Source organism: Schistocerca cancellata, chromosome 2 (genome assembly GCF_023864275.1).
Source record: "Schistocerca cancellata isolate TAMUIC-IGC-003103 chromosome 2, iqSchCanc2.1, whole genome shotgun sequence".
Classification (NCBI taxonomy): domain Eukaryota; kingdom Metazoa; phylum Arthropoda; class Insecta; order Orthoptera; family Acrididae; genus Schistocerca; species Schistocerca cancellata.
The window spans coordinates 794183693-794210368 of record NC_064627.1 but is presented as its reverse complement, the minus strand read 5'-3'; the positions used below and the strand labels follow the sequence as shown (position 1 = coordinate 794210368).

General features: G+C 43.4%; 1 protein-coding gene across 1 annotated transcript in view; it reads right to left on the bottom strand.

Annotated features, from left to right (window-relative positions):
* LOC126158747 (agrin-like) overlaps nt 1-26676 on the bottom strand; it is a 177963-nt gene that overhangs the window by 31862 nt on the left and 119425 nt on the right. Inside the window, exons 9-11 of the mRNA XM_049916466.1 lie at nt 16944-17171; nt 8571-8800; nt 3518-3652 (exon numbers count right to left, since the gene is read on the bottom strand). Coding sequence (XP_049772423.1) covers nt 3518-3652; nt 8571-8800; nt 16944-17171 — 593 coding nt within the window. The remainder of the gene's footprint in view (nt 1-3517; nt 3653-8570; nt 8801-16943; nt 17172-26676) is intronic.

Here is a 26676-nt window from a genome sequence, read left to right as displayed (position 1 = left end):
CTAGAATCGGACCGAGACCTCAGCATGAGTTACCAGTAACGACAGCCGCGTCTTCTTTTAGGCAACAGTGGTGGATTATAATTTTACTAACAAGTGGACTTGCAAGTGGTACCAGCTGTTTTGTATCGAATCAAAAAAGAATTACATGAAGTGTTTGTTAGCATCACTGTTGCACGACACATGTTCGGCATTTGCTTCAAATGGTTTCTTCTAAATCCAATCCTGACTTTCTGAGGACGCACTGAAAGTGCCTGATGTTAATAAGAAACATCAAAACGGCAATAATGCTTTATAAAGTGATCGCAGATGACTTAGCAAGTCAGAATCAATTTACGGAATAGATTTAACAGAATTTGGATTTGATAGGGATGGCGTAGAGTTTGCTATTTCGAACATTTTTTAAAATGGAAGCAACTACTCACAAAACTCCTGAAGTTTTAAAATGTCTGTTTACACGACGAACTACAAGCAGTAAATGTACTCGGCCTGCAGTTTGGCCACAACCGTAACTGGAGAACTCGCACACTAGAATGAAAGAGCTGTTTTTTTTTGTTTTTTTTTTTTACGAGAATATCAGCTTACAAGTATTTTCACGATGATACGTGCTACTATAATTGTATTTGACGTCAGTTCCAGGAACTCCAGCAGAGACTACATACATTCAATACATTCATTACTTTCTTTGTCGTTACCATTATTTCTTCTCCCACGAACAATAATACGAAGTACGAATATGAATTGAAAACAATCTTTTCAAAGAACCCAAAACGCTTCAAAATAGCACAAAAGAGAAAGAGATGCACGGACACAGATGTACTCAACTACCATCAATGAGTACTAGATTTCTTATGGGTAATGTGATGGAGTTGATACTTTTCTCTCGGCCAGTTTCGGTTGAAAAAATCTACAATTTCATTTTGGCATCGTGGAATATTCCCGCTACAGCTCTTATAGCTTCATGGAGTTCTCATAGATGGCATCGCTACATGTGGTCTTCAAAATGACTTCCGTAATGGAGGTCCGTTCCTAACAGAGAACTGTCACCGAGTTTCTTTTAGTAGAAATCAAGAACATGGCAGATACTCATAGGCGCTTTGAGAATGTCTACGAAGACTTAGTAATAAACAAAAGCACGCTTAGTCGTTGGGTGAGGCGTCTGTCATCATCGCAACAAGGTCACGCAGACCTGTTCGATCGCTGTGATATTATACTGAAAAATATGATTTTGTAGCCGAGAAAGTGGAGAATAATAGGGAGTATGGCGTATTGGTATCCTGAATAAAACCAACTCGCTTTCAGAACAAGAATGTTGTAACGCCGGAAATGCATATCCTCCTATTTCCATCTATTATTGTGCTATAAATTTTTTACTTATTTTGTTACCTGAATATATGACATTTCTGTGCCTTTATATATTGTAATTGTTTTACTATATATATATATATATATATATATATACATATATATATATATATATATATATATATATATATATATATATATGCATCTATGTGGTATAATTTGTTTGTTTTGTAAATATTATTTGTATTTTACACTGGGTCTTGCCTAGGGAAAACTATGCTGTTGAACGAATACATCGATAGGTCGTGTGGAGAACCAAAGTGTTTAAGATCTATGGTAGTGTTAACTCTGTCGCGTGGAGAGCGGGCAGTGGGAGAGCCTGGATTGGGTGGTGCAGTGGAGCAGGTGTGTTGTGTGAGGCTCCCGCGAGTTGCCGCGCTTTCGCGGTTTGGCAGCATGTAATTGCGCTCGACTTGCTATGTTAGCCTCTGACATGGTGTCGCGGACGGGAAGCGTTAGCTGGCACACATCAAGAGCCAGTTTCGGCTGGAGACCGTGTCGAGAAGGCGCGCCAACATCCAGCTTCTGGAACAGCGACGGCCGACAATGAGTGACTGTCGCCACCTCCTCGATCGACGACATCAAACCTTCAATCAACCAACAGGGAAGACTGGTAGCACGTAAAGTTTTAGAACTGTATGGCAGACCTCAGCTTTTCAAACTGTTAAATTTTTCTCACTAAATTACAGCAACGTAGCATGAACCTTTTGTTACTCATTGCCCCAATTGCATTACCAAGCAGGCAGGGTCCCTTCCTTTTCCGGAATGAACCCGAGTGTCGTTGAAATTCAAACGCCAGCATTAAAGTAATACCATTCGATTCCACTGCCTTAATTTCAAAGTTCCGTTAAGGTATTCATAGCTGGCTACAATTTTTAGATTACACAAGCACAAATTAAGAGTGCGAGTTTTGTTACCGTATTTTAGCTTACCTGTGACTGCAGCTCAGCTTGGTACGTACTAAATTTTACTATTGTTAATTGTTCAGAATCATTTTATTCAAGTTCAAAGTTAAATCTCTTATTTCTAAATTGCGTAGATTCAGGTAGCTTTTGAAATGATTGTTGAGGTAGCTCAAGACTAACCGTATTTTACTGAATTTCGATTTGCTTCAGAAACAAAGCTCACTATTAATTTCAGTCACTAAATTAACTTTCAATTTTCCGGTTTTATTAATTCTTTTGCTAAATTAAGTCAGAGTGTAGCGAAATTTATTACTTCTGACAAACTTTCAGTTTTCACACTACACGTGTCAACCTTCAGTTGCCACGCTTCTAGTGCTAATTATATGTGTAATAACCTTTCTTTTTCAGTTACTATAGTAATTGTCCATAGGACTGGCGACCGTAATTTCCCCCAAATCTCAAATATCTAATTACCGCTAATTAATTGTTAACGTAACGGCCGCACATTTACTTTCTTTATTAACTTTACCCCTTTTCAAAATTAATTTCCACCAGCTTCATTTGCATTTTTCATTTCATTTAGATGTAACCCTTTCCTCCCTCTTTACCGACAGATTAACTTCGGTGTCGATTGCTTTTCCCAAATTTCCATTAGGTACACGTGGTTTAATTTTTCACTGTCATTGAGGTCGATAAGTGAGGCGGAGGTTACAATGTGTCGCACACTTATTGAAAGCCAATTTGTTGGATCCGTGGAGTACGACTAACGTAATGTTAGGTTCCTTGCTGAAAATATTCAGAGTATCTGTCTCTTCAATCCTACCAGCGTCCAAATGTTTGAAAAAATTGCTTCAGCCACAACATGTGTAGTTTCCCTTTGGAAGATTTATATGTACGACCGCGTGAGTAGGCACAGTTGTTAAGACACTGGACCAACATTGAGGAAGAGCAGAGTCCATAGCCCCATATAGTCATCCAGATCAAAGTTTCTGTGGTTTCCTCACCTTTTCCTCCTTGGCCTCCTCCTGCGCCGTCTCTAAACACCCTGTTAATGACAAATCGCTAAACCCTAAACTTCTTTTTCGTCTTGTGAACTGCAGCCAGAATGTATGCATTCATTACACGTGTTACAACACTATGCAACACTACATTTGCTTGAAAATACAGTTTCTTTTTATCGACAGAGGGATGATTAATAGTAATAGCAACTTCTTTAATGTTAAAGATTCTTCAATTTGTTTAATACTCACAGTCGTGGCAGGGAAGTTTGATGCTTGTCGGTCCACAGTTGCATGTAAAACCTCCTTCAGGTGATACTTCGCACCATGATCCAGCCACACAGGGGCTCCAAGCACATGAGTTGGTTTTGCTCTCACAGTACGGACCTGCAGGACATGGAAAACCATTGTTGGACCGTTATTGCGAAACTTTGAGGTACTTGGTATTTTATGATGCGAAATGAACAACAAAAACTTCTTTACGGCGACACAATGTTTAGTACAGTGTGTTATTACTTTCACTCGACAGTGGTGCCTAATTTAGTTATGCGTTTGGCGTTTGCAGAGTTTAGCGGTCGGTGGTGCAGAGGTATCAGGGCACATTGTCTGAACACATGCTATACATTCAAATAAGAATTTTGTAAAACGTGGTATATACAGAGTGATAATAATTAATGTTAAACTTTCAGAACGATATAGAAATAACACCACTGGTCAGAATGACGTCAAATTGCAACGGAATATTATCGGAGAAGGGGAAAAACATATGGTAGGAGAAAAAAAGTAGTGTGAGAATTGATCAATAGATGACGCTGTATGTGTCAGAATACATGAATGAAACCACCTGTCATGCCGCACGACCCAATGAAGTTGGTGTAAACACACCGGGTACACAGCTTTTCCTCCTTTCACGTCTGCGTCGTTCGCCATGACTGTCTCAGTCCAGGACCGTGCTCTGTTTGTAAAGCTGTATTACAAGAATGATGACTGCGCGCACGTCGCTCTGCAGAAGTTCCGGACACTGAAGGGTTTGAAAAAAGGCGTCGGTCCGGTGACTGCCGTGGGTCTGGAGAAAATGATTCAGAAATTCGTAAAGACGGGTTCATTTGGTGTGTAACCTGGTAGAGGGAGAAAATAAATGAATTTGACGTCAGTGGAAGTGGTGGCCACAGTAGTGTAGGAGGAGACGAGTGGTGGTGTGCAAACTTGTAGTACACGGAGAATTGCCCGAACATTGGACATGCCCGAGATCGCGGTGCGTAAAATACACGGAACATCCTTCTTTGCTATCCATTCAAAATCACCCATGTGCACGAGTCTATTCCTGTTGACCTGCCAACAAGGGAGACTCAGAATCTCTTGCTCGCATGGAAGTGGACAACGATTGGCCGTGGAAGATTTTGGGGACAGACGAATCCGACTTTCATCTGACAGGATATGTCAATACACAGATTGTCGAATATGGGCAACGGAATATCCACATGCAAATCCACCAGTACCACTTCATCCTGGAAAGGTCACTTTGTGGTGCGGGTTTACGGCATCATTTATCAAAGGGCCATATTTTTTTGAAGAGACACGTGCTTCTGGTCCTGTTACCTGTATCGGCACTGGGAAGGGCTATGAGTGTCTTTTGTGTAACCATGTCATTCCAGCTCTCCAACAGCATGGATGTGTGGATGGGATCATTTTTATGCAAGATGGCGCACCTCCGCACATTGCAAATCCAGTTAAGCAGCTGCTGAAGCGCGATTTAAGAAATGTTAGAGTTATCAGCCGCCATTTCCTTAAAGCCTGACCATCCCGATCACCTGATCTTAATCCGTGTGACTTCTGGCTGTAGGGCTATCTGAAAGACGTTGTGCTCAGTGCTCTGACTGCTAACTTAACTGCATGGAAGGCATGCATTGCGCAACACATTCTGAACGTGACCCAAGAAACACTAAGACCAGTTGTGGGACATGCTGTTCCTCGATTTAAACTTTGAAATTAATAATCCGATTTCATTTTGATTCATGCTTTTTATGTGGTTTTTGGCCTCAGGACAATTAAAAACCGCCGGCCGGTGTGGCCGTGCGGTCCTGGCGCTTCAGTCTGGAACCGCGTGACCGCTACGGTCGCTGGTTCGAATCCTGCCTCGGGCGTGGATGTGTGTGATTTCCTTAGGTTAGTTAGGTTTAATTAGTTCTAAGTTTTAGGCGAGTGATGACCTCAGAAGTTAAGTCGCATAGTGCTCAGACCCATTTGAACAATTAAAAACCGATGTGATTGATGCTTTTTATGCGGTTTTCGGTTTCAGGACATTTAAAAACCGATTTTCCCATCCGTTGTGATACTGTATGACATTGCCGTGGTGGATGGGGTTACTTAACTAACAGTGTCACGCCTGTGCACCCATGCTCTCTGGGTAGTACAGTTTGTTTAACGTCGGACGTACACCTCAGGCATTGTTGTATGATTCATTTGTCATTTGTAGTCGACCACTATTAATTTATGGGAAGAGGTATGTTTGTTAACTATGAAACAAATTAGACTTTGTGTGTAATGTATCGTCTATCAAACTTTGTCTGCCAACTTGTGGAACACGCTATATTGCACCTTTTTGCGTGTGTTTAGAGAGTTTATGGTTTGGCAATAGTAATAACGTGTCCATTGAACGCTGTAGTCTAGTGTATATGCATTCCTATAGGCAATGTGCAATGATCTGTGTATTAGCAATTTCAATAGGAGTATAAACTGCGTGCAGCGGGAATGCTTGTCCTTTTTGCAGAGGACGGATTTGCAATGACTCTTTATACTCACAGCGCACAGCACAACCATATACATTCATTCTTCTCCAGTCTCTGACTCCTTATTCTAGATTCATGCAAGTAGTGTAGCTATTTACGCTCCGTTCGATACTATCATGGACCGTGCTAAGATTGAATTAATGAAGACCAATGGTTAAGCCGATCCTCACTGCCTGACAAAATAGTGAAGTACACAGAAAGCATGCTCGGGAGTCAGTGCAACTTGGTACACGCGCACACCGTCGGCAGGTATGTAAATGATCAGACTTGCGTTACTCTAAGACAGTTGAAACGATCACCGGAGTTTTAGTATTGTTGCTGTAGTGTTGCTGCCACGCCTGGTAGGCACATAAGCGGAATGAACAATGTTAGGTGTTGAGTGATCACTGTGAAGAAAGCAGAGATGTTACATACTCGTATGAATCAGCGTTATCAGCACCTGATAGAGTTTGAAAGGAGCGTCACTGTGGGTCTCCAATTGGCTGCTTCGTCGAATAGCGCAATGTCCAAATTAGAGGGACAATCGGATTTGACAGTGAGCCGATGTTGCACTGCATGGGAACTCGAGGGCAGGCATATTCGTCCCCACGGTTCTGGTCGATCACATCTGACCTCCGCATTATAGACTCGTCCCAGGGACATCTTAGACGTGTGGCATGTTCCACCATCGGTCTTTCTTATTTAGCGATATGAGCACAAAACGTATCAAAAATTTCCGTTTATGTAGCTGTGTGGAGGATAGTGTCAAATCGGTCCCATGATGTCCGTTCCTTTTACAGCGCACCAAACGCCGATTTTTTCTTCATGGAGCAGGTTGCTGACACAAAATATTAGGGTGCTCCGTTGCTCAGTACTTCGTGAATTCACGTGACCGCAAATATGAAACTACGCTTAATCACTCATGATACAATGGAAAGTGTCTAACAAACCATCGTTGATGTTATTCAAAAGCCACGTGCAGTAATCTACACGTTTCAGACCGTCATCCTTTCGTAATTGCTGCACAACCATCAATCGATATAGCTTCATTTAAGACTTTTCAAAATCCGCTGGCAATTCCTCCTACTTACATTTTGGCCAGTTTATATGTAGACTTCTTTGGGCTCTGAATAATTTTTCGGCGAAGGTCTGCATTAACTTCTGGTGTGCGAGCTGAAGGAATTATTACATTTAGCACAGATCTGTAGGAGAGCCAATTTTTGTGAGGAATCTGTACTGCTACCTTTGCTAGTAATCCTCTGTCCGGATACCTGCCCCCGAAAATTTCATGAGTTTCCTTAGTCGAACCGGTTTTCACATACGCTTCCACAATTTTCATTCTTTCTTCAACCGACAGAGTCATTTCGCAGACCGCAAAGAGAAACGTCTAACTTTACGAATGAAATAAACTGAAACTCTGACAGAAGAATGCTAACAATCGGTTATTGTATAAAACTGTCCATTGTTGTAGATTTTTATTTCAGAAGTCGAAATATTGTATTCGCATTTAAAGGGGAGGCGGGATACTTTTAATAGCGTCACCCTGTATTTCACACCAGGCTTGTCAGTGAAGTGACTCTCTGAATGGAATCTGCTCGCACAGGGCGGCAGAGCACCTCACTGCAGGCATATGGAGCATTTCCAGTAGCCGAGGACGCTGTGGATAAAGATAGTCTGGGACTTACTGAGAAGGCTGTTCCCAGCAGTATTAAGCGCAAATTTCACAGATATTCTTCCTTGGGTGCAAATATCAATGGGCGTAGTTTGCATATACTCACTTCCAGAACCAGCAAGGTGAGACATGACGCCCCCCCTTTTACAAGGAATTCGATTAGCGCGAGCGGAAAATAGTCAATTCTGAAAGTGTGGGTGATTGACTGCAAAGTATAATCTGCAAATGAACTTATTGGGTAATACGGGAGCTCGCGAAATCGAGAGTGGGCAGACGCTGGCAAGTGGGGCGGAAGTGAGTCAAGTGGGTAGTGAATGATTGTCAACGAACGATTAAGTTTCCTGCCAGTACGAAAAACATAGGAAGGTTTCGCATGTACAATCCCGTGGGCAGGTGTGGAATTCTGCATGTTAATAAACAGGGTACAATATTCGCCTGTTTCTGTTGAAAATGAAGACGTCGTTGTTGTTATGTGTCTTTTTTCCTGTTTGGCATCGAATTGTTATCTTGTTTGCTAGATGGAGAATATTATTAGCGAAGTTACTAGTACCTAGGTGGAGCTGTGGCAGTTTGTGATGAACATTTACCAGTCTGGTGGTGAAAACACGGAGGATTTTTGAAGGGGAAAATATTTTAGCCCGCTTCGCCAAAGGGAAGCAGATGACCCTTTTGTAGACGGTCGGTAGTGCAGCAATGCAGAAGATTAATCTGGATCTGCCAAAAAACTTTTCCGAATAAATGTACGGAGCAATGCGCCTCTAAATTAGTTTCGCGTGCCGCACATCCGTAAAGGTGCGCGGATTGTGGCCGTTGTCTTGTATTGCGCGAGAATGAAAGGCTCTTTCCTAGTGAGGGAGATGCTTACCTGTGAACTGCGGCGGGCAGTCGCAGTGGAAGGTGTCGTCGCCGGTGGGGGTGCAGGTGGCGGCGTTCTGGCAGGGCAGGTGGGCGCACGGGCTGCGGCCGCACTGGCGCACGCCGCTAGAGCGCAGCACCAGCGCGCCGCCCTCCTCCAGCCCCACCGTCTGCTGGCCCAGCCGCAGCCGCCGCACGCAGCCCACCAGCCCGCGGGCCGTGCCCACGTTCTCAAACACCCTGCAAGTACCCCACATTAGTGCTGCTTGGTACTGTTGTTGTAGTGCTCACTTATTCACGATACCCTACTCTGTGCAAGCCTCTCCTCTTCTGCTTAAGTACTGAAGCAGATGAATACCACAGGTGTATGGAATCACTCTCATTCTGCCAATGGTCTTGTTGAAATGGCGGAAAAGTGGTGAGAGTTTCAGGATATCCTCTTGCCCTCGACGTGGAAACTGTCTCTAAGAGGCGAAAATGTGCGAGGATGCAGAATTCGGTATAATCCACTGTGTTGGAAATGCCGTGTGGCTAGGGCCTCCCGTCAGGCAGACCGTTCGCCTGGTCCAAGTCTTTCGAGTTGACGCAATGTCGGCGACTTGTGTGTCGATGGGGATGAAAGGATGAAGATAAGGACAACACAACACCCAGTCCTTGAGAAGAGAAAATCTCTGATCCCGCCGGGAATCGAACCCGGGCCGTTAGGCATGACATTCCGTCGCGCTGACCACACAGCTACCAGGGGCGGACATCCACTGTGTTAAAGACACGGAACGCGTGTCCACAGGACATACGTCGTCTAAGTGAAAGCATGAGTACTTCTCCATTTGCGAAAGACACTATATTAGTTATCTATTCAGATGTCTGAGAGAGGATGCCAAGGAGGAGGCAATCATGAGAGTAATACTGATTAGCACAAAAGGGTGGTATCGACGAGTGTGGAATGTCGGAAGTCTGAACGTGGTAGGGAAGCTAGTAGACCTGAAAATGCTGATGCGGAGATTCAGTCTATATGTATTTGGATTCACTTAAATGGAATGAAAGATTTGTGGCCAGACGAATACGAAACTGGTGTACTGGGAGCAGGATTCGTTATGTACACGGCAGAGAGTGAGTTACTGTGACCAGTGTAGTCATAGGCTAGTTCTCATCAGACTCGACAGCAAACCAACAGTAACAACTGCAGTTCGAGTGTACTGCTAAGGCCTCCAGATAAGCATCAAGAGGTGGAAGAAGTATATGAGGGCGGTAAACGGTTACTTCTGTGTGTAGAGAGAGATGTTAATTTAATAATCATGGGAGACTGGAATGCGGTAATAGGAGAAGGAACAGAACAGAGAATTGTGACAGACTATGGACTTGCCAGTTGGAATACGAGAGAAAAAAGACTAATTGGGCTAAGTAGTGAATATGAGGTAATAACAGTGAATATACTGTTCAAAATGCAGGAAAAGATTTACTTGGAAAAAGCCTGGAGACAAGCGAAGAAACCAATTCGATTACGGTCAGAGAGAGATTCCGAAATCAGATAATGGATCGGAAGGCGTACACAGGAGCAGATACAGACTCAGACAACAATGCAGTTACGAGAAGGAGCAGCAGAAATTGGTGGCACCCAACAGATGAATACATGGAATTTTGCTACCTGGCAACCAAAACTATCAGAATGATATTTTCACTCTGCAGCGGAGTGTGCGCTGATATGAAACTTCCTGGCAGATTAAAACTGTGTGCCGGACCGAGACTCGAACTCTGGACCTTTGCCTTTCGCGGGCAAGTGGTAGAGCACTTGCCCGCGAAAGGCAAAGGTCCCGAGTTCGAGTCTCGGTGCAGCACACAATTCTAATCTGCCAGGAAGTTTCAACCAAAATTACGTATGACTGACGTAGCAAGGAGTATATAAGAAGCAGACAATCAGAGGAAAAGAGGACACTATTGGCAAAAAAATATCTACTAGCATCAAATATCAGTCTTAATTTGAGAAAGAAATTTTTGAGGATATATGTCTGGAGCACATCATTGTCTGGTAGTGTTCATGGGTGGTGAGAAGACCGGAACAGAAGAGAATCTAAGCATTTGAGATGTCCCTCACATTGAAAATTAGGTGACTGAGAAGGTAAGGAGGTTCTCTGCAGAATCGGCGAAGAAAAGAACTTGTGGAAAACACTGACGAGAAGAAGGGTTGGATGATATGGTACGTGTTACGACATGAGGGAATAATTTCAGTGGCACTAGAGGAAGCTACATAGATTAAAAAACTATAGACGAAGACAAGAGGTTGGAGTACATCCAACAAATAATTGCAGAAGTAGAGCGCAAGTGATACTCTGTAACGAAGAGATTGACACAAGGGAGTTTTTCATGGTGAGCTACATAAAAAATGAAGAACATACGCTGCAGTCTACATGGCTTTGAAGCTGCTTACTGTATTCAACCCTTTGTATCCCCCAAAATTTATAACAACCAACAACCCCCATTATCAAACAAATGATTCTTCAGTATGTGTCCTATCACCCGATTCCTTCGTCAGCAAAATTGTTCAAAAAATGTACTTTTTCCCATTTCATTTCATTACTTCCTGATTAGTTATTCGATGTACCTTTCAAATGTTTTAGAACATGTTGTAACACTGGAATTCAAAGACTTCTATTATCTTCATGTCTGAACTTACTATCGTCGACACTTCATTTTCGTAAAAAGTTATTCTGCAGACAAATACAGTCAGTTTTCCAAAGCATTTTAGAAAATTGTTCGTATACGAATTTTGAAGCAAAAAGGAAGAGAGTTCATATCAGTTCCAGCAGGAACCGACAAGGAACTGAAACTGATGAGAAAAAGAGATGCGCACCCAAGTGACAGCGTACTGAACCGGTGACGTATATACGACACACACAGAAAATCGCCAAAAACTTTTTTTTGTGTTCATACCGGTAGCCGATTTGCGTAAAGGAATTTTGAATGTTAACTAGCAATAGCTTTGTACATATATTGTTTCAGTCAGTGGCCAATGCAATCACGTAAAAAGTAAATAAAGCGTTTCGTAGGATTGAAATTAAATTTCTTGTCGTTAATTTCATTTTCTGTCGGGAGGTAATTCAATTAAAGTACATGATGCTACGAAAACTGTTTGCAGTAATCAGGCAATAATAGCGTCACATGATTATACCAAACAAACGGGCGTCTGGTTTGAAATTAACGGTGGTACAGTTGGCACGATTTAAACATTCTGTAAATTTTTAGAAGATTCGTTGCAATAAACAAAGAAGCAACACCTTGTCTCACAGCATGGCTATAGGCTCAATTCCTAGAAAGAAACAAGGACAAGGAATGGGAAAAAGGAATTACACATAATTTTTCATTGAAGAGATCTCTGTTCGTAAAGTCGGTCTGATTAGACAGGGTTGGTTAACAATGAAATATTTGTCTTTTAGATATGTCTCAAACTCTTAATTTGTTCAAACTAAAAACAGATACAAGTTGTGAAGCTACAAATTACACTCTTGAGAAGTAGCGAGGAGTTAATTTTATTGTAAACCCAGGCGAGATTTCGTCACGCACCCAGCAATAAAATTACGTCTAGAATAAAGTGTGCAACACAAAAAATAAATTAATGTAACAGTGACATCTGGGAACCTGACGATGGCAGCATGATGTCAAAACGTGTCGTGTCAATTTGTTTTCTGCAACGAGAAACAAAACATGTCTACAGAACAAAAATGCGAATTCTTATAACAATTGCATGATGATATGTATACATTTAAATGTAGAGTTTTCCTAAGCCACACCTCATCGCCATCACACCTCGAATGCCAGTGGGTGTTAATGTGTGAATTTTGAATAACACAGAGTGGACAATTAACAGAACAGGTAGATACTAGATACAAGATTATAAAATATGGTCTACCGAAGACTGCTTAGGATGTCATGGGCATATCGGTTAACTAAAGTAAAGGCACTGAGCTGAATCCGAGAGGTAAGAAGCCTTTGATACAAAGTGACTAAAGGAAGCACTGAGCTGATAGGACTTAACTTGAGACACGAGAAATCGTCAATTTGGTACTGAAGGGAAGTGTGAGAGGCAAAAATTGCAGAGGCAGACTAAGACTTGACTACAGTAAACAGATTGAAGTGGATGTAGGTTACATTGGTCATGCAGGGATGAAAAGACTTAGGCTTATACGGAACGGGCTAGGGTGGAGACCTGCATAGAATTACTTCGAGCAGATAGTTAGAGAACCAACTCGTGAAGCTAACGTTTTAGACCTCATAGCAACAAATAGACCGGAACTTTTCGACTCCGTGAATGTAGAAGAGGGTATCAGTGATCATAAGTCAGTGGTTGCATCAATGACTACAAGTGTAATAAGAAATGCCAAGAAAGGAAGGAAAATATATTTGCTTAACAAGAGTGATAGGGCACAAATCGCAGAATATCTGAGTGACCACCATCAAACGTTCATCTCTGAGGAAGAGGATGTGGAACAAAAATGGAAAAAATTCAGAAACATCGTCCAGTACGCCTTAGATAAGTTCGTACCGACTAAGGTCCAAAGCGAGGGGAAAGATCCACCGTGGTATAACAATCATGTACGAAAGGTACTACGGAAACAAAGAAAGCTTCATCATAGGTTTAAGAGTAGTCGAATCATAGCTGATAAGGAAAAGCTGAACGAAGCGAAAAAGAGCATAAAGAGAGCAATGAGAGAAGCATTCAACGAATTCGAACATAAAACATTGGCAAACAATCTAAACAAGAACCCTAAAAAGTTTCGGTCATATGTAAAATCGGTAAGCGGATCTAAATCCCCTATTCAGTCAGTCGTTGACCACGATGGCACCGAAACAGAGGACGACCGAAGAAAGGCAGAAATACTGAATTCAGTGTTCCGAAACTGTTTCACTGCGGAAAATCGTAACACGGTCCCTGACTTCAGCCGTCGCACGGACGCCAAAATGGAAAATATTGAAATAAACGATATCGGAATTGAAAAACAACTGCTATCACTTAGTAGCGGAAAAGCATCCGGACCAGACGAGATACCCTTAAGATTCTACAGTGATTATGCTAAAGAACTTGCCCCCTTTCTATCAGCAATTTATCGTAGATCGCTGGAAGAACGTAAAGTACCTAGCGACTGGAAGAAAGCGCAGGTCGTTCCCATTTTCAAGAAGGGTCATAAATCAGATGCGAATAATTATAGGCCTATTTCGCTTACGTCAATTTGTTGTAGAATAATGGAACATGTTTTGTGTTCTCGTATTATGACGTTCTTAGATAATACAAATCTCCTTCATCATAACCAACATGGATTCCGCAAACAGAGATCATGTGAAACTCAGCTCGCCCTATTTGCCCAAGAAATTCACAGTGCCGTAGACACTGGCGAGCAGATTGATGCCGTATTCCTGGACTTCAGGAAGGCATTTGATACGGTTCCGCACTTACGCTTAGTGAAAAAAATACGAGCTTACGGAATATCGGACCAGGTTTGTGATTGGATTCAGGATTTCCTAGAAGAAAGAACACAACATGTCATTCTTAACGGTTCAAAATCTGCAGATGTAGAGGTAATTTCGGGAGTACCGTAAGGAAGCGTGATAGGACCTTTATTGTTTACAATATACGTAAATGACTTAGTTGACAACATCGGTAGCTCCGTGAGGCTATTTGCAGATGACACGGTTGTCTACAAGAAAGTAGCAACATCAGAAGACTCGTACGTACTCCAGGAAGACCTGCAGAGGATTAATGCATGGTGCGACAGCTGGCAGCTTTCCCTAAACGTAGATAAATGTAATATAATGCGCATACATAGGGGCAGATATCCATTCCAGTACGATTATGCCATAGGTGGTAAATCATTGGAAGCGGTAACGACCGTAAAATACTTAGGAGTTACTATCCGGAGCGATCTGAAGTGGAATGATCACATAAAACAAATAGTGGGAAAAGCAGGCGCCAGGTTGAGATTCATAGGAAGAATTCTAAGAAAATGTGACTCATCGACGAAAGAAGTAGCTTGTTCGTCCGATTCTTGAGTATTGCTCATCAGTATGGGACCCTTACCAGGTTGGATTAATAGAAGAGATAGACATGATCCAGCGAAAAGCAGCGCGATTCGTCATGGGGACATTTAGTCAGCGCGAGAGCGTTACGGAGATGCTGAACAAGCTCCAGTGGCGGACACTTCAAGAAAGGCGTTACGCAATACGGAGAGGTTTATTATCGAAATTACGAGAGAGCACATTCCGGGAAGAGATGGGCAACATATTACTACCGCCCACATATATATCGCGTAATGATCACAACGAAAAGATCCGAGAAATTAGAGCAAATACGGAGACTTACAAGCAGTCGTTCTTCCCACGCACAATTCGTGAATGGAACAGGGAAGGGGGGATCAGATAGTGGTACAATAAGTACCCTCCGCCACACACCGTAAGGTGGCTCGCGGAGTATAGATGTAGATGTAGATGGAGAACCAGTCTTCGGAGTGGATACAGTAAATACAACAAAGCTATAACTGAGTCTCAGCCTGTGAAGTGTTTCAAGCCATGTGGCTACAAAAAGAGTTGACGGAAAATAAGATTAGCTAAGGGCGTTGCAGTACAGCACAATGTAGGCAGTTGTATAATGTACTGTTACAGGATAATCGATTCAGCTGTTTTATTGATGGTAATTTATTCATATCATTTCGCTTTCTAAATTATACAATTTCTTGTTTAGACGAGCTTTTCGCAGTCCAACATAACGGAAACACTGAAGTACATTAACATTTTGAGTACCAGTAGTTTCTGTCTGAAACCACCATTTTATTATCATTATAATAATTATTTTATTTTTCAAGTACCGGTACTTTCGGCTTGAAACTACCGATGGTCCTGCAAGACAGAGACATCTGGTGGTACTGCTACAAATTTAATGCACTGTAACAGTCAATTAACACTATGCAAAGCAGCAATCGGGGTGGGGACTGTGCTACGTGATGGCAGGAGGTTGTGGTATGTGATTTTTATGTAGTGTTCATATTGAGGAGATAATTGACAGTGAAAGTAAGTATATCTAAACTTATTCCAACGTAAATTTGAGTTTGTACTAGTGCTGCTACGAGTGATGTGGAAATGAAATCGTTGGAGCAGTAGTTAAAAAACTGTTCAAATGTGTGAAATCTTATGGGACTTAACTGGTAAGGGCATCAGTCCCTATGCTTACACACTACCTAACCTAAATTATCCTAAGGACAAACACACACGCCCATGCCTGAACCTCCGCCGGGACCATCCGCACAGGGAGCAGTAGTACTTTATTAAATTTTAGAACCATTTTCGCTTCTTATTTAGGACTCTAATTTGCTTTAGACATAATGAGTTCATGGAAGTATCGAGATGTGGGATTGTGTCTAAGAATAATGCGAAACTGACTTCAAATACATTTCATGAAGTGACAGATTGCTGAAATGTGGATGTCCCAGAGGTTCCAAAATGAAACAACTCAAAAACAATTTACTGATTACCTTTTTGCAAGTTATTCTTGTTACTTATAATAATAATAATGAAAGCCAAAACTGTGAAAAATTTTAAAATTAAAATTTCTATTTAAAGTTTTGGGACTAAAAAGGTTAAGCAACCCAAGATGTAGCCACGTCGAAGACTGCTATTGTAAGCACAAAACGTGCCATTTCCTGTGTGATCGCGGTGTACATTAATCGGAGGTGTACATTAATCGGAGTTCCACGTCTGCCGAAAGAAATCTAAAGCATCAACCTTCAGCTGCTGCACTGTATGTTAGCCTTTATACTGGGTGCACGCAGCAACTGTCACATTTTTGTGTTTACAGCACTACTACTCATTTTCCGAAGTGGTCACGTCTTGGATGGCTTTATGTACTTTACTGTTTCGGTTGCGATGTACGGCTACAAACACCCGTGAAGACGAAGTTGAATGATTTCAGGATCGAAATCACGTGAATGGAATACCATAAATAGGTCCGCAGCTCGTGGTCTCGCGGTCGCGTTTTCGCTTCCCGAGCTCGGGGTCCCGGGTTCGATTGCCGGCGGGGATAGGGATTTTCACCTGCCTCGAGATGACTAGGTGTTTGTGTTGTCCTCATCATTTCATCATCATTCATGAAAGTGACGAGATTGGGCTGAGCAAAGGTTGGGAATTTGTATGGGCGCCGATAACCGTGCAGTTGAGCGCCCTGCAAACCAAACATCATCACCCCCAATACCATAAATAAAGCAGTTGAATGGATTATCCAGTAACATCATATAAATTAAATTCGTGTGACGCCCTCCGGCTAAGGTTCAATACATGAAGCTGAGTCACACTAACAGGAGTAACAGCACTTGTTTGGGCGATGGACGATCCACTGGGAGGTTACCTGGAGTGGTTGGCGGGCACGGCGCCCAGGTAGGCGCTGAGCTCCAGGTTGAGCGCGCGCAGCGGCCCCTGGCTCTGGCCCACCACCTCGGCTCCGTCGTCCAGCCGCAGCAGCCCGTCGCGGTGGTAGCGGCGCGCCCTCGCCACGTGCACCCTGCCCAGCGCGACGCGCTCTGCTGACGTCAGCCTCACCGCGCCATTGCCCAGGTTGTACCTGAACTCCACGTGGCTGCAAGAACAGAACAACACGCTACACCTCTCCCTGGATCACGTTCACGAAAGCCCGCCTTTCTGACTTGTATTTCGAGACAGTTAGAGACGCACTGATATACACTACTGGCCATTAAAATTGCTACACCAAGAAGAAATTCAGATGATAAACGGGTATTCATTGGACAAATATATTATAATAGAACTGACATGTGATCATATTTTCACGCTATTTGGGTGCATAGATCAGTATGGCGATGACGAATACACGCTTCCAATATGCGTTCACCGCAATGGCGCCAAACACGGATGCGACCATCGTGATGCTATAATCAGAACCTGGATTCATCCGAAAAAATGGCGTTTTGCCATTTGTGCATCCAACTTCGTCGTTGAGTAAACCATCGCAGGCTCACCTGTCTGTCATGCAGGTCAAGGGTAACCGCATCCATAGTTTCCGAGCTGATAGTCCATGCTGCTGCAAACGTCGTCGAACTGTTCGTCCAGATGGTTGTTGTCTTGCAAACGTACCCATTTGTTGACTCAGGGATCGAGACGTGGCCGCACGATCCGTAACAGCATGTGGATAAGATGCCTCGACTGCTAGTGATACGAGGCAGGCCGTTGGGATCCAGCGCGGCGTTCCGTGTTGCCCTCCTGAAACTACCGATTCCATATTCTGCTAACAGTCATTGGATCTCGACCAACGCGAGCGGCAATGTCGCGATACGATAAACCGCAATCGCGATAGGCTACAATCCGATCTTTATCAAAGTCGGAAACGTGATGGTACGCATTTATCCTCCTTACACGAGGCATCAAAACAACGTTTCACCAGGCAACGCCGGTCAACTGCTGTTTGTGTATGAGAAATCGGTTGGAAACTTTCCTCATGTCAGCACGTTGTACGTGTCGCCACCGGCGCCAACCTTGTGTGAATGCTCTGAAAAGCTAATCATTTGCGTATCGCAGTATCTTGTTACTGTCGGTTAAATTTCGCGTCTGAAGCACGTCATCTTCGTGGTGTAGCAATTTTAATGGCCAGTAGTGTACAATATTCCGCGATTTCTTACCCCCCCCCCCTCCCCAAAAAAAAACGACGCGCCACGAGGGATTTATGCAAACTGTACACAAACTGATAAAATTATAAACTTTGACTGCCGATGCATATGTGTGACCCGCAGGGCAATTTCACCGCTCTCCTGCCGACGATACCAAGCAGGGGACATGTCGATATCAGAACATAAAATCCTAGCGAATTTCATTCCGTGTACTAAATTGGAGAGTCACTATGCCTCGCAGACAGGCACGCGATTAATACACGCAGATGTCATCATTTGAGAAAGCACGTGTGGTCGGGCTAAAAGAAGGCGATGTCACTGTTGGACGATGTACGCAGGAATGGGTGAACCATGGCCGAACACAGCGTCAAGGAGGAAGCGGTCGACCTACAGAGGCGACAGAACGAGAGGATCTAGCAATCGTCGGAAGGGCACTCAGAGCGCCTGTTGGACAGTGTATGACATGACATTTATGAGGAGGACATCAAACAACTGTGTCAATCAATGGCAAACCGAATAACAGCTTGTATAATGGCCACAGGTGGACCAAGGTGGACCAACGAGTTATTCAGTTCGTGAATCTCTTTCCCTTGAATAAGTCATCCAATTTTTTCGGATTGCAGTCACTTGTTTTTCTGTGCATGTGCACCACATCTGCCGATTTTCGGTCCATTCGGATAATTCCTCCGTGGTACATCATTTTTTTCTCTTAGAGTCTACTTTGTACTTAGCATCTATGACAGTAAACGTGAGACTTAATCGTCACTTATGTTCGAATACCTCATGAAAATGCCGTTGCCGAGTTGAATGTGCTTCCCGCAATGGACCGTCACAAATAAACGAACTGATTGGAAACACAACACAACAGTAATTAGTGTCGTGCGCAACACTGCTGCGGGGCCTACTCGATGTGCTTCTTCTTACTATTATTATTAGTGCCATCAGTCATACACCAAGCATTAGCATCCCACAGTCTTTCAGTTTCTGATATTTCAGAGTAAGAAGTACAGCAAGCAAGTAGTTTACGAATAATAAGTCAATGTGAACATTTTAACTTGACTGATTTGAAATTGGGGTGCAAGGTATGGGCGAAACAAGTGTTGCTAGCGAGAGCAGTGGTGCAGTGGAAACATGTTTTCAGGCGAGTGCCTGCCCTTAATGTGGATAGTTAGCTTTCGTTTCTAAGAATGAGTTGCAGGAGGCACTCTTGATGTACCGAGAATTACTTCATTGTTTTGTAAGAAAAGTTTAGAAATTAGCAGTAAAAATGTTTCATTGACTCATTTGCTCGTAGTTTATTAAAACACCTAAGAAATCTAAAGGTCATTCACTTTCCGTAATATTAAAAATAGAATTGCCGAAAGGCATGCACTCTCCGTTCATGTTCCTGTGAAATTTTACCTACTTTTTTATTTTAATTTGTTGCTTATTTCATGCCCCCCCCCCCCCAAATACCCGCTCCCCTTATCTACGGCTGGCTGATAGTTGCCCTTAAGTCAAGCGATGTTAAAAAGCATAAAAATCGTTCTTTTAGTGTCAAAAGATTAAAATAATGGGATTAAAGTAGAATTAAAATTTACATTTAAAACACACAGGTAACGAAAAATTAACGTAATACAAAAATAGCGCTGGTGTGGCTGGTGCTAAAAGGAGCTAATGCTAAATGATGCTAAACGTACTGCAAACTGGCGAGTCTTTTGAGATCACCTCGGACAAATTACGACCAATATACATTTACGGATCGCTGTGTCCTGGAACGGTTGGGAAAAGTGGGTGTGAGAGACTCGATATACTGTTGGGAAATGTGTGATGGAAAAATGAGGGTCGGAACACAAAGGAATAAGTGGATATAAGCTATAGTGGGGGAGAGGGGGTGTAGGGGAGGGGTAGGGAATTAGGGTCTTAATCTACAGACACGACCACTCAGCAGCTCACAACGAAGAGTTTGGCACAGGGTTCATTGAACCACTTATAGATTATTTCTCTACCATTCAACTCTGAAATATGAAATGGGACTGACACTGATGGGGTTAACTCCAATCGTATACCGATTTCACCAGTGGCCAACTTCTATGAACTAGTGTTCGCAGACTACATGCAACAGCCGTGTTTTGTCTCCAACCATCAACTTGCCCGCGAAAGGCAAAGATCCCGAGTTCGAGTCTCGGTCCAGCACAAAGTTTCATATCAGCGCACACTCCGCTGCAGAGCGAAAATCTCATTCTATCAACTATCATCTTTGTTTCAGTGCTTCAATACTCCATTTTCAGGCCTTAACTGACGCTGAGGGGGGTTACTCCAACTGCATACCCGATTTGATCAGTGGCCTCCAACCATCGATTGCCAATTGAAGTTAGTAGTTGATGGTTGGAGTGTTAGCCACATATTCCCTCAGCATCAGTTAAGGACCGAAAATGGTGTACTGAAGCATCGAAACTGGTAGCCATATAATAAATAATACCGTAAGGAAGGCTGCAAGTGTTCCATTTTATTACATAAGTAAAAGGCAGAAGTCCCTCACACCTCCAATCACAAGGATCGACATAAAAAAACATAACTCCTTCAGTCCGTTACTATGATAATCGGTTCCTCCTTTATAGGTGGAAGTCAGTAAAGTAGTTTCCCATTCGGAGGAGAAAGTTGTGGTTGAAATTTCGGGAAGAAATACCGCCGCAATGAAATCAACTTCGTTGTAACGATTGCCACGCCAGCGCGCTTATCGTATCCGTGACACTCTCTACTCTATTTCGCGATATTACTAAATGAGCTGCCCTTCTTTGAACTTTTTCGAGGTTATCCATCAATCCTATCTTGTAAGGATCGCAGTCCTTCAGAAGAAGCGGACAACCGCAGTGTAGGTATGCTCTTCAGCGGTTTTCTTGTATCGTCTAAGTGGCAATAAAATGCAGACCTTCGTTCGCCTTAACTGCTACATTTCCTATGTGATGGTTGAAAATGGTATGGAGACTGAGGTTATATGTGGTAGGAAGGGTGGCTATCACCATGGTTTCTGGATCAGAAAGAAGGAGCCATGTGGCGTTTGCTTGGGAGAGTGTACGGATGGAGTGGAGGTCTTAGTATTGACTTGAACGAAGCCCGAGATTGCAGAATTCACGGGATGTATAAGATCTGCGATGATATTCGAGAAATTTGAGTGGAGGGAAAACTTTACCAATTGATAGGAGTGTTAGTAGGAGACGGACACGGAAAGTGAGATTGAGGGATAGCGATCAACGACTTCTATGGAGTGGTAAAATTTGGAGGGCATAAGGTGCAAGGTATACTGGCAAACTTGATGTATAATAATTGTGTCTGTGAAGAGGATGGTGGAAGGATGCAATCTCCGTATAGGATCTGTTAGTTATTTTATTAATTCTGTGGACTTTTTGTTGATTGCTTAGAGCTGACTGTACCATGTTAATTACTTCTGTATATTTTCATGTGTTGGTAAGATCAATGGTATGATTATGTACAGTGAAGTGGAAGAGGGAGACAAAGTGATGTGAAGTAAGTTCTATAGTTAATGCCTGATTACTAACCGTAACAAGCCTCGAGGGATTAGTGGTTGGAAACTATGGCAGCATGATAGAAAAATTAGGAGAGAGTCAAATTTATGGAAAGTAGAAGGAAGGGTATTATGGAGTTGCCATCAAGTGAAATGCTGACATAACTATGTATAGGATGTGGCGATATTAGTCTGTTTCCAAGTAAACACTCGTTCTCGATGTCAATTTTTTCTTTCGTTTGTCCTTCCCCGCCTTACCACGAATGACATGTAACTGTCTTCATATGTAATGGAAATGCAGCAAATGGGAGTGGCCTATTCGAGTTCTGCAGCTTCGAGATAGAGCGCAGAGATTTTGTTGCGCTTCACTGATCTCATATCTTCTATAGATGTAGTGGCCCCAATGCAGACGTAGAGCTTAGGTCATAAGTTTGTTGTTCCTGAAGTGAGACACATGTCTAATAAGAAGTGATACACACATCAAAAAACTTTTGCATCACCTCGGTTCCGAGAGTTCCGGAACTTGTACAGAAAATTGAATGCAGATCAACATAAACATCATTTCCGCTCTTTTTATTGCTCTGAAAACGACACAACGCGTTGTGTACCATCATACAGTGAGACCTTCAGAGGTGGTGGTCCAGATTGCTGTACACACCTGTATCTACAATACGTCATCTTGCATTGATGCAGGCCTGTATTCGTCGTGGAATTCCCTCCACAAGTTCTTCAAGGCACTGTTGGTCCAGATTTTCCCACTCCTCAACGGCGATTCGGCGTAGATCCCTCAGATTGGTTGGTTGGTCACGTCATCCATAAACAGCCATTTTCAATCTACAGGATGAAAAGTATTTAAACCAACAAACTCTGGGAAGTTGTAGGCACTCCGTCTTCAGGCCACAACTAGCCCATCGGGACCATCCGACCGCCGTGTCATCCTCAGTGAGGATGCGGATAGGAGGGGCGTGTAGTCAGCACACCGCTCTCCCGGTCGTTATGATGGTTTTCTTTGACCGGAGCCGCTACCATTCGGTCGAGTAGCTCCTCAATTGACATCACGAGGCTGAGTGCACCCCGAAAAATGGCAACAGCACATGGCGGCTGGATGGTCATCCATCCAAGTGCCGGCCAAGCCCGACAGCGCTTAACTTTGGTGATCTCACGGGAACCGGTGTATCACTGCGGCAAGGTCGTTGCCGGGAGGTTGTAGGGGACATCAAAACAAATATTTTTTCCTAATGTCATTTTTTCCTATGAGGAGTATTTAAACCAGTAGAGGAACTGTGCTCTGGGTGGATAATCAATTGGTTCCAGTATGTGAACACACTGTAAGTGAAATGGACGTAACAATTGCTCTCGAAGGACTGTTCTTACATTCATATGATTCGTCCCCACGTTACGAGCAATTGCACGTGTTCTGATTGAAAGATCCCGTTCCACGTGCTGCAAGACAGCTTCCTCAAATTGCAGTGTGCTTACCGTGCGACAGTGTCCCTGTCCAGGTAATCAGCTAAATGACCCGGTCTCAAGCAGACGTTGGTACACGGGAGCAAAGGTCTTAATGATCCGGGATACAGCGATTAGGATATTGCTGTTGATAAACCCGCTGTGCAGCTCGTCCGTTGTGGTGCGCTACGCACTACGCACCAAACATATCAGTGTACTCACTCCAGGTGTATCGTTCCATTAGTAAACAGAGACAATGCACTACTACATTGGTGGACACCAGTTGCCTACAACTGAAGAGCGTAATACGCCCTCTAACAGATGAATATCGTAATAAGGTCTCTAACAACTGAAGAAAGTAATACGCCCTCCACCGGTTTAAATAATCCTCATAGGAAAAAATGACATTAGGGAAAAATATTTGTTCTGATTTCCCCTGAAACCTCCCAGAGTTTGTCTCTTTAAATACTTTACACCCTGTATACCAGGCATGTTCGATAGGTTTCATGTGTGGAGAACATGCTGGCCACTCTAGTCGCGCGATGTCATTATCCTGAAGGAAGTCATTCACAAGATTTTCACGATGGGGGCGCGAATTGTAGTCCATGAAGACGAATGCCTCACCAATATGCTGACGATATGGTTGCACTATCGGTCGGATGATGGCATTCACGTATCGTAGAGCCGTTATTGGCGCCTTCCATGACCACCAGCGGTGAACGTCGGCCCAACACAATGCCACCCCAAAACAGCAGGGAGCCTCCACCTTGCTGCACTCGCTGGACTGTGTGTCTAAAGCGTTCAGCCTGGTCGGGTGGCCTCCAAACACGTCTCCGACGATTGTCTGGTTGATGGAATATGCGACACTCATCGGAGAGGAGAGCGTGATGCCAGTCCTGACCGGTCCATTGCGTATGTTGTTAGGCCCATCTGTACCGCGCTGCTATGGTGTCATGGTTGCAAAGATGGACATCGCCATGGACGTCGGGAGTGAAGTGGCGCATCATGCAGCCTATTGCGCACAGTTTGAGTCGTAACACGAGGTCCTGTGGCTGCACGAAAAGCATTATTCAACATGGTGGAGTTGCTGTCAGGGTTTCTCCGAGACATAATCCGCAGGTAGCGGTCATCCACTGCAGCAGTAGCCCTTGTGCGACCTGAGCGAGGCATGTTATCGACAGTTCCTGTTTCTCTGTATCTGCTGCATGTACGAGACGCCTGGAAACTTCCCTTGTTGAGAGCGCTTCCTGGCACAAAGTAACAATGCGGACGTGATCGAACCGCGGTATTGATCGTCTAGGTATGGTTGAACTACAGACAACACAAAACGTGTACCTCCTTCCTGGTGGAATGACTGGAACTGATCGGCTGTCAGACCCCCTCCGTCTAATAGGCGCTGCTCGTGCATGGTTGCTAACATTTTTGGTTGGGTTTTGTAACTTCTCTGAACAGTCAAATGGACTGTGTGTGATACAATATCCAGAGTCATCGTCCAGGACTTCTGGGAACCTGGGCGATGCTAAATTTTTTTGATGTGTGTAACTGGTGAAACAGGTGAGGTTCTCAATTCCGTTAAATGATCTCATAAGTCCCAAATTATGGATGCCAATGAATTTTCTTTATTCACAACATACGAAGCATACAATGTTATAAATTGCTAATAAGTCGTCCTGCTTAAGTTCGATAAGAAAGTCGCAAGTATCATAGTTCATGTGTGGATCTATCACAATCGTATTTCATTAAGTCTTGTAGAAAAATCATCCACAAAAGTTATAAACACTGTTATTCGGTTCTTCTCTGCTTTCCACGCAGAGTGGCGTTATTTGAATGCAGTACTATGTTGCACTCATCCGAGATCTTAAGAGTGCTGCCGGTAACACGAAACACGCACTTCTATCCCTCGCTCCAAAGTGATCAAACAGCCCAAATCACTTCGCCGCGTAGCATTCTTTCAGCGGGAGCCGAAGGTGCGCGAAGTGCTTTGTCTAAGTATCGTTTCTCGACTGTAAATGAAACTTTTCAGAAAGCTGAGATCTGTTGTAAGTAGATTAAAGCTTGCTACTGGGAGTGTATTCAACAAGATAGACAATTAAATCTAAATTATACTTTATCAAACATTGATAAACAAATGTAACAAAATTGGCATGTTGACTCCTGTGTCAACACCCAGTCAGATTATCATCCTACTACATGAAATTTATTCCGAGTTGCGAACATGGACAATCATCGGCTGCGTAATGGAATGACGGCAATAAAAATTTGTGCTGGGTCATGACTCGAACCCGGATTTCCCACTTCTCGACAGCGGTCGCCATACCTTAGGCTATCCGAATATGCTCCACGGCCAGATCTATATGTCGCCAACCATATGTCTACAACCTGCACTCATAAGTCGATTATTTATATTCCAGTACAGGAGAAACATTTTAATCGAAAGTCGCTTGTCGCAGGTCGGCATATTGCAATGCCTGTGTTGTTCAGAAGTGCGATGCAATGTCCTTCGGACATCATGCTTGTTTGATATATACATATCGCAATTTTGAACAAGGCACTGCAATATCGTATCCTCTGGCGCTTATTCTCCCGAAATTGGCACTCAATATACCGTCTGTTGTCTTCCTCTCACCCCGACTCTAACATTATGTCTCATCTGCTGCAATCTAAGGCAAACTATGCAGTGACTCTGGCTCCAAAGCCAGAAATCTCACATAACTAAGAGGATTTCATTGGCATAATGGAGCAAAGAGAAGTTTCGCTTGGGCATATCGACTGTGCAAAGGAGATGACAGGACAGGGTCAGGATGATTGGAAGTAGGAGACTGGGTAAAATTGATGGTGACGGGTAGTGTGTTATGTATCTTCTTACATGACCATCAGCGGCGTCGGAAATTTAAGTGCTCGCAACAGCCTCTTCATAACCACTTAAATCTGTGATCATGTACCTGGCAGCTGTTCCACGAAATGGAGAATAATGTCCCTCCCGCATTATTGCTTCCACTGTTCGTGGTTTAACAGCACTGACAACCTCTATGACGATTCACGACATTTATTGTCATTCTTATTCCAATTGCCTTAGTAATACTTCCCTCGTAGCCACTCGCTGAACAGACATCACACGACTTCTCGAAATCAGTCGCTTGCTTCACCATTAAGTTCCCCTCGGCCAGCGCCAATTTACCTCCATGCTCGATTCGTAGGTTATGTACACATTCACTTCGACGTAAGGAGATGTAGTGTTGAGTCTTTCTAACGTAAGACTTGCCGCAAAGAATGCGATGTGCCATTAATGTATGGAGCTCTAGGTTATTTTTCTTGCTGGTAGAAGAATTTTGTTATAGTTACAGATTGTCGGAAGATGGGTCTGCAACCAATGTTGTCGAGAGCTCGGCCGATACCTGTGGAGGCTGCGCCTGCATATGGTAGTAACGCAAGTCCTTGGCGTCGTTCTTCACTCTTGTTCGTACGTATCGTCACCGTCAGCGTGTCCATAATATCTTCTCTCCTATAGACAT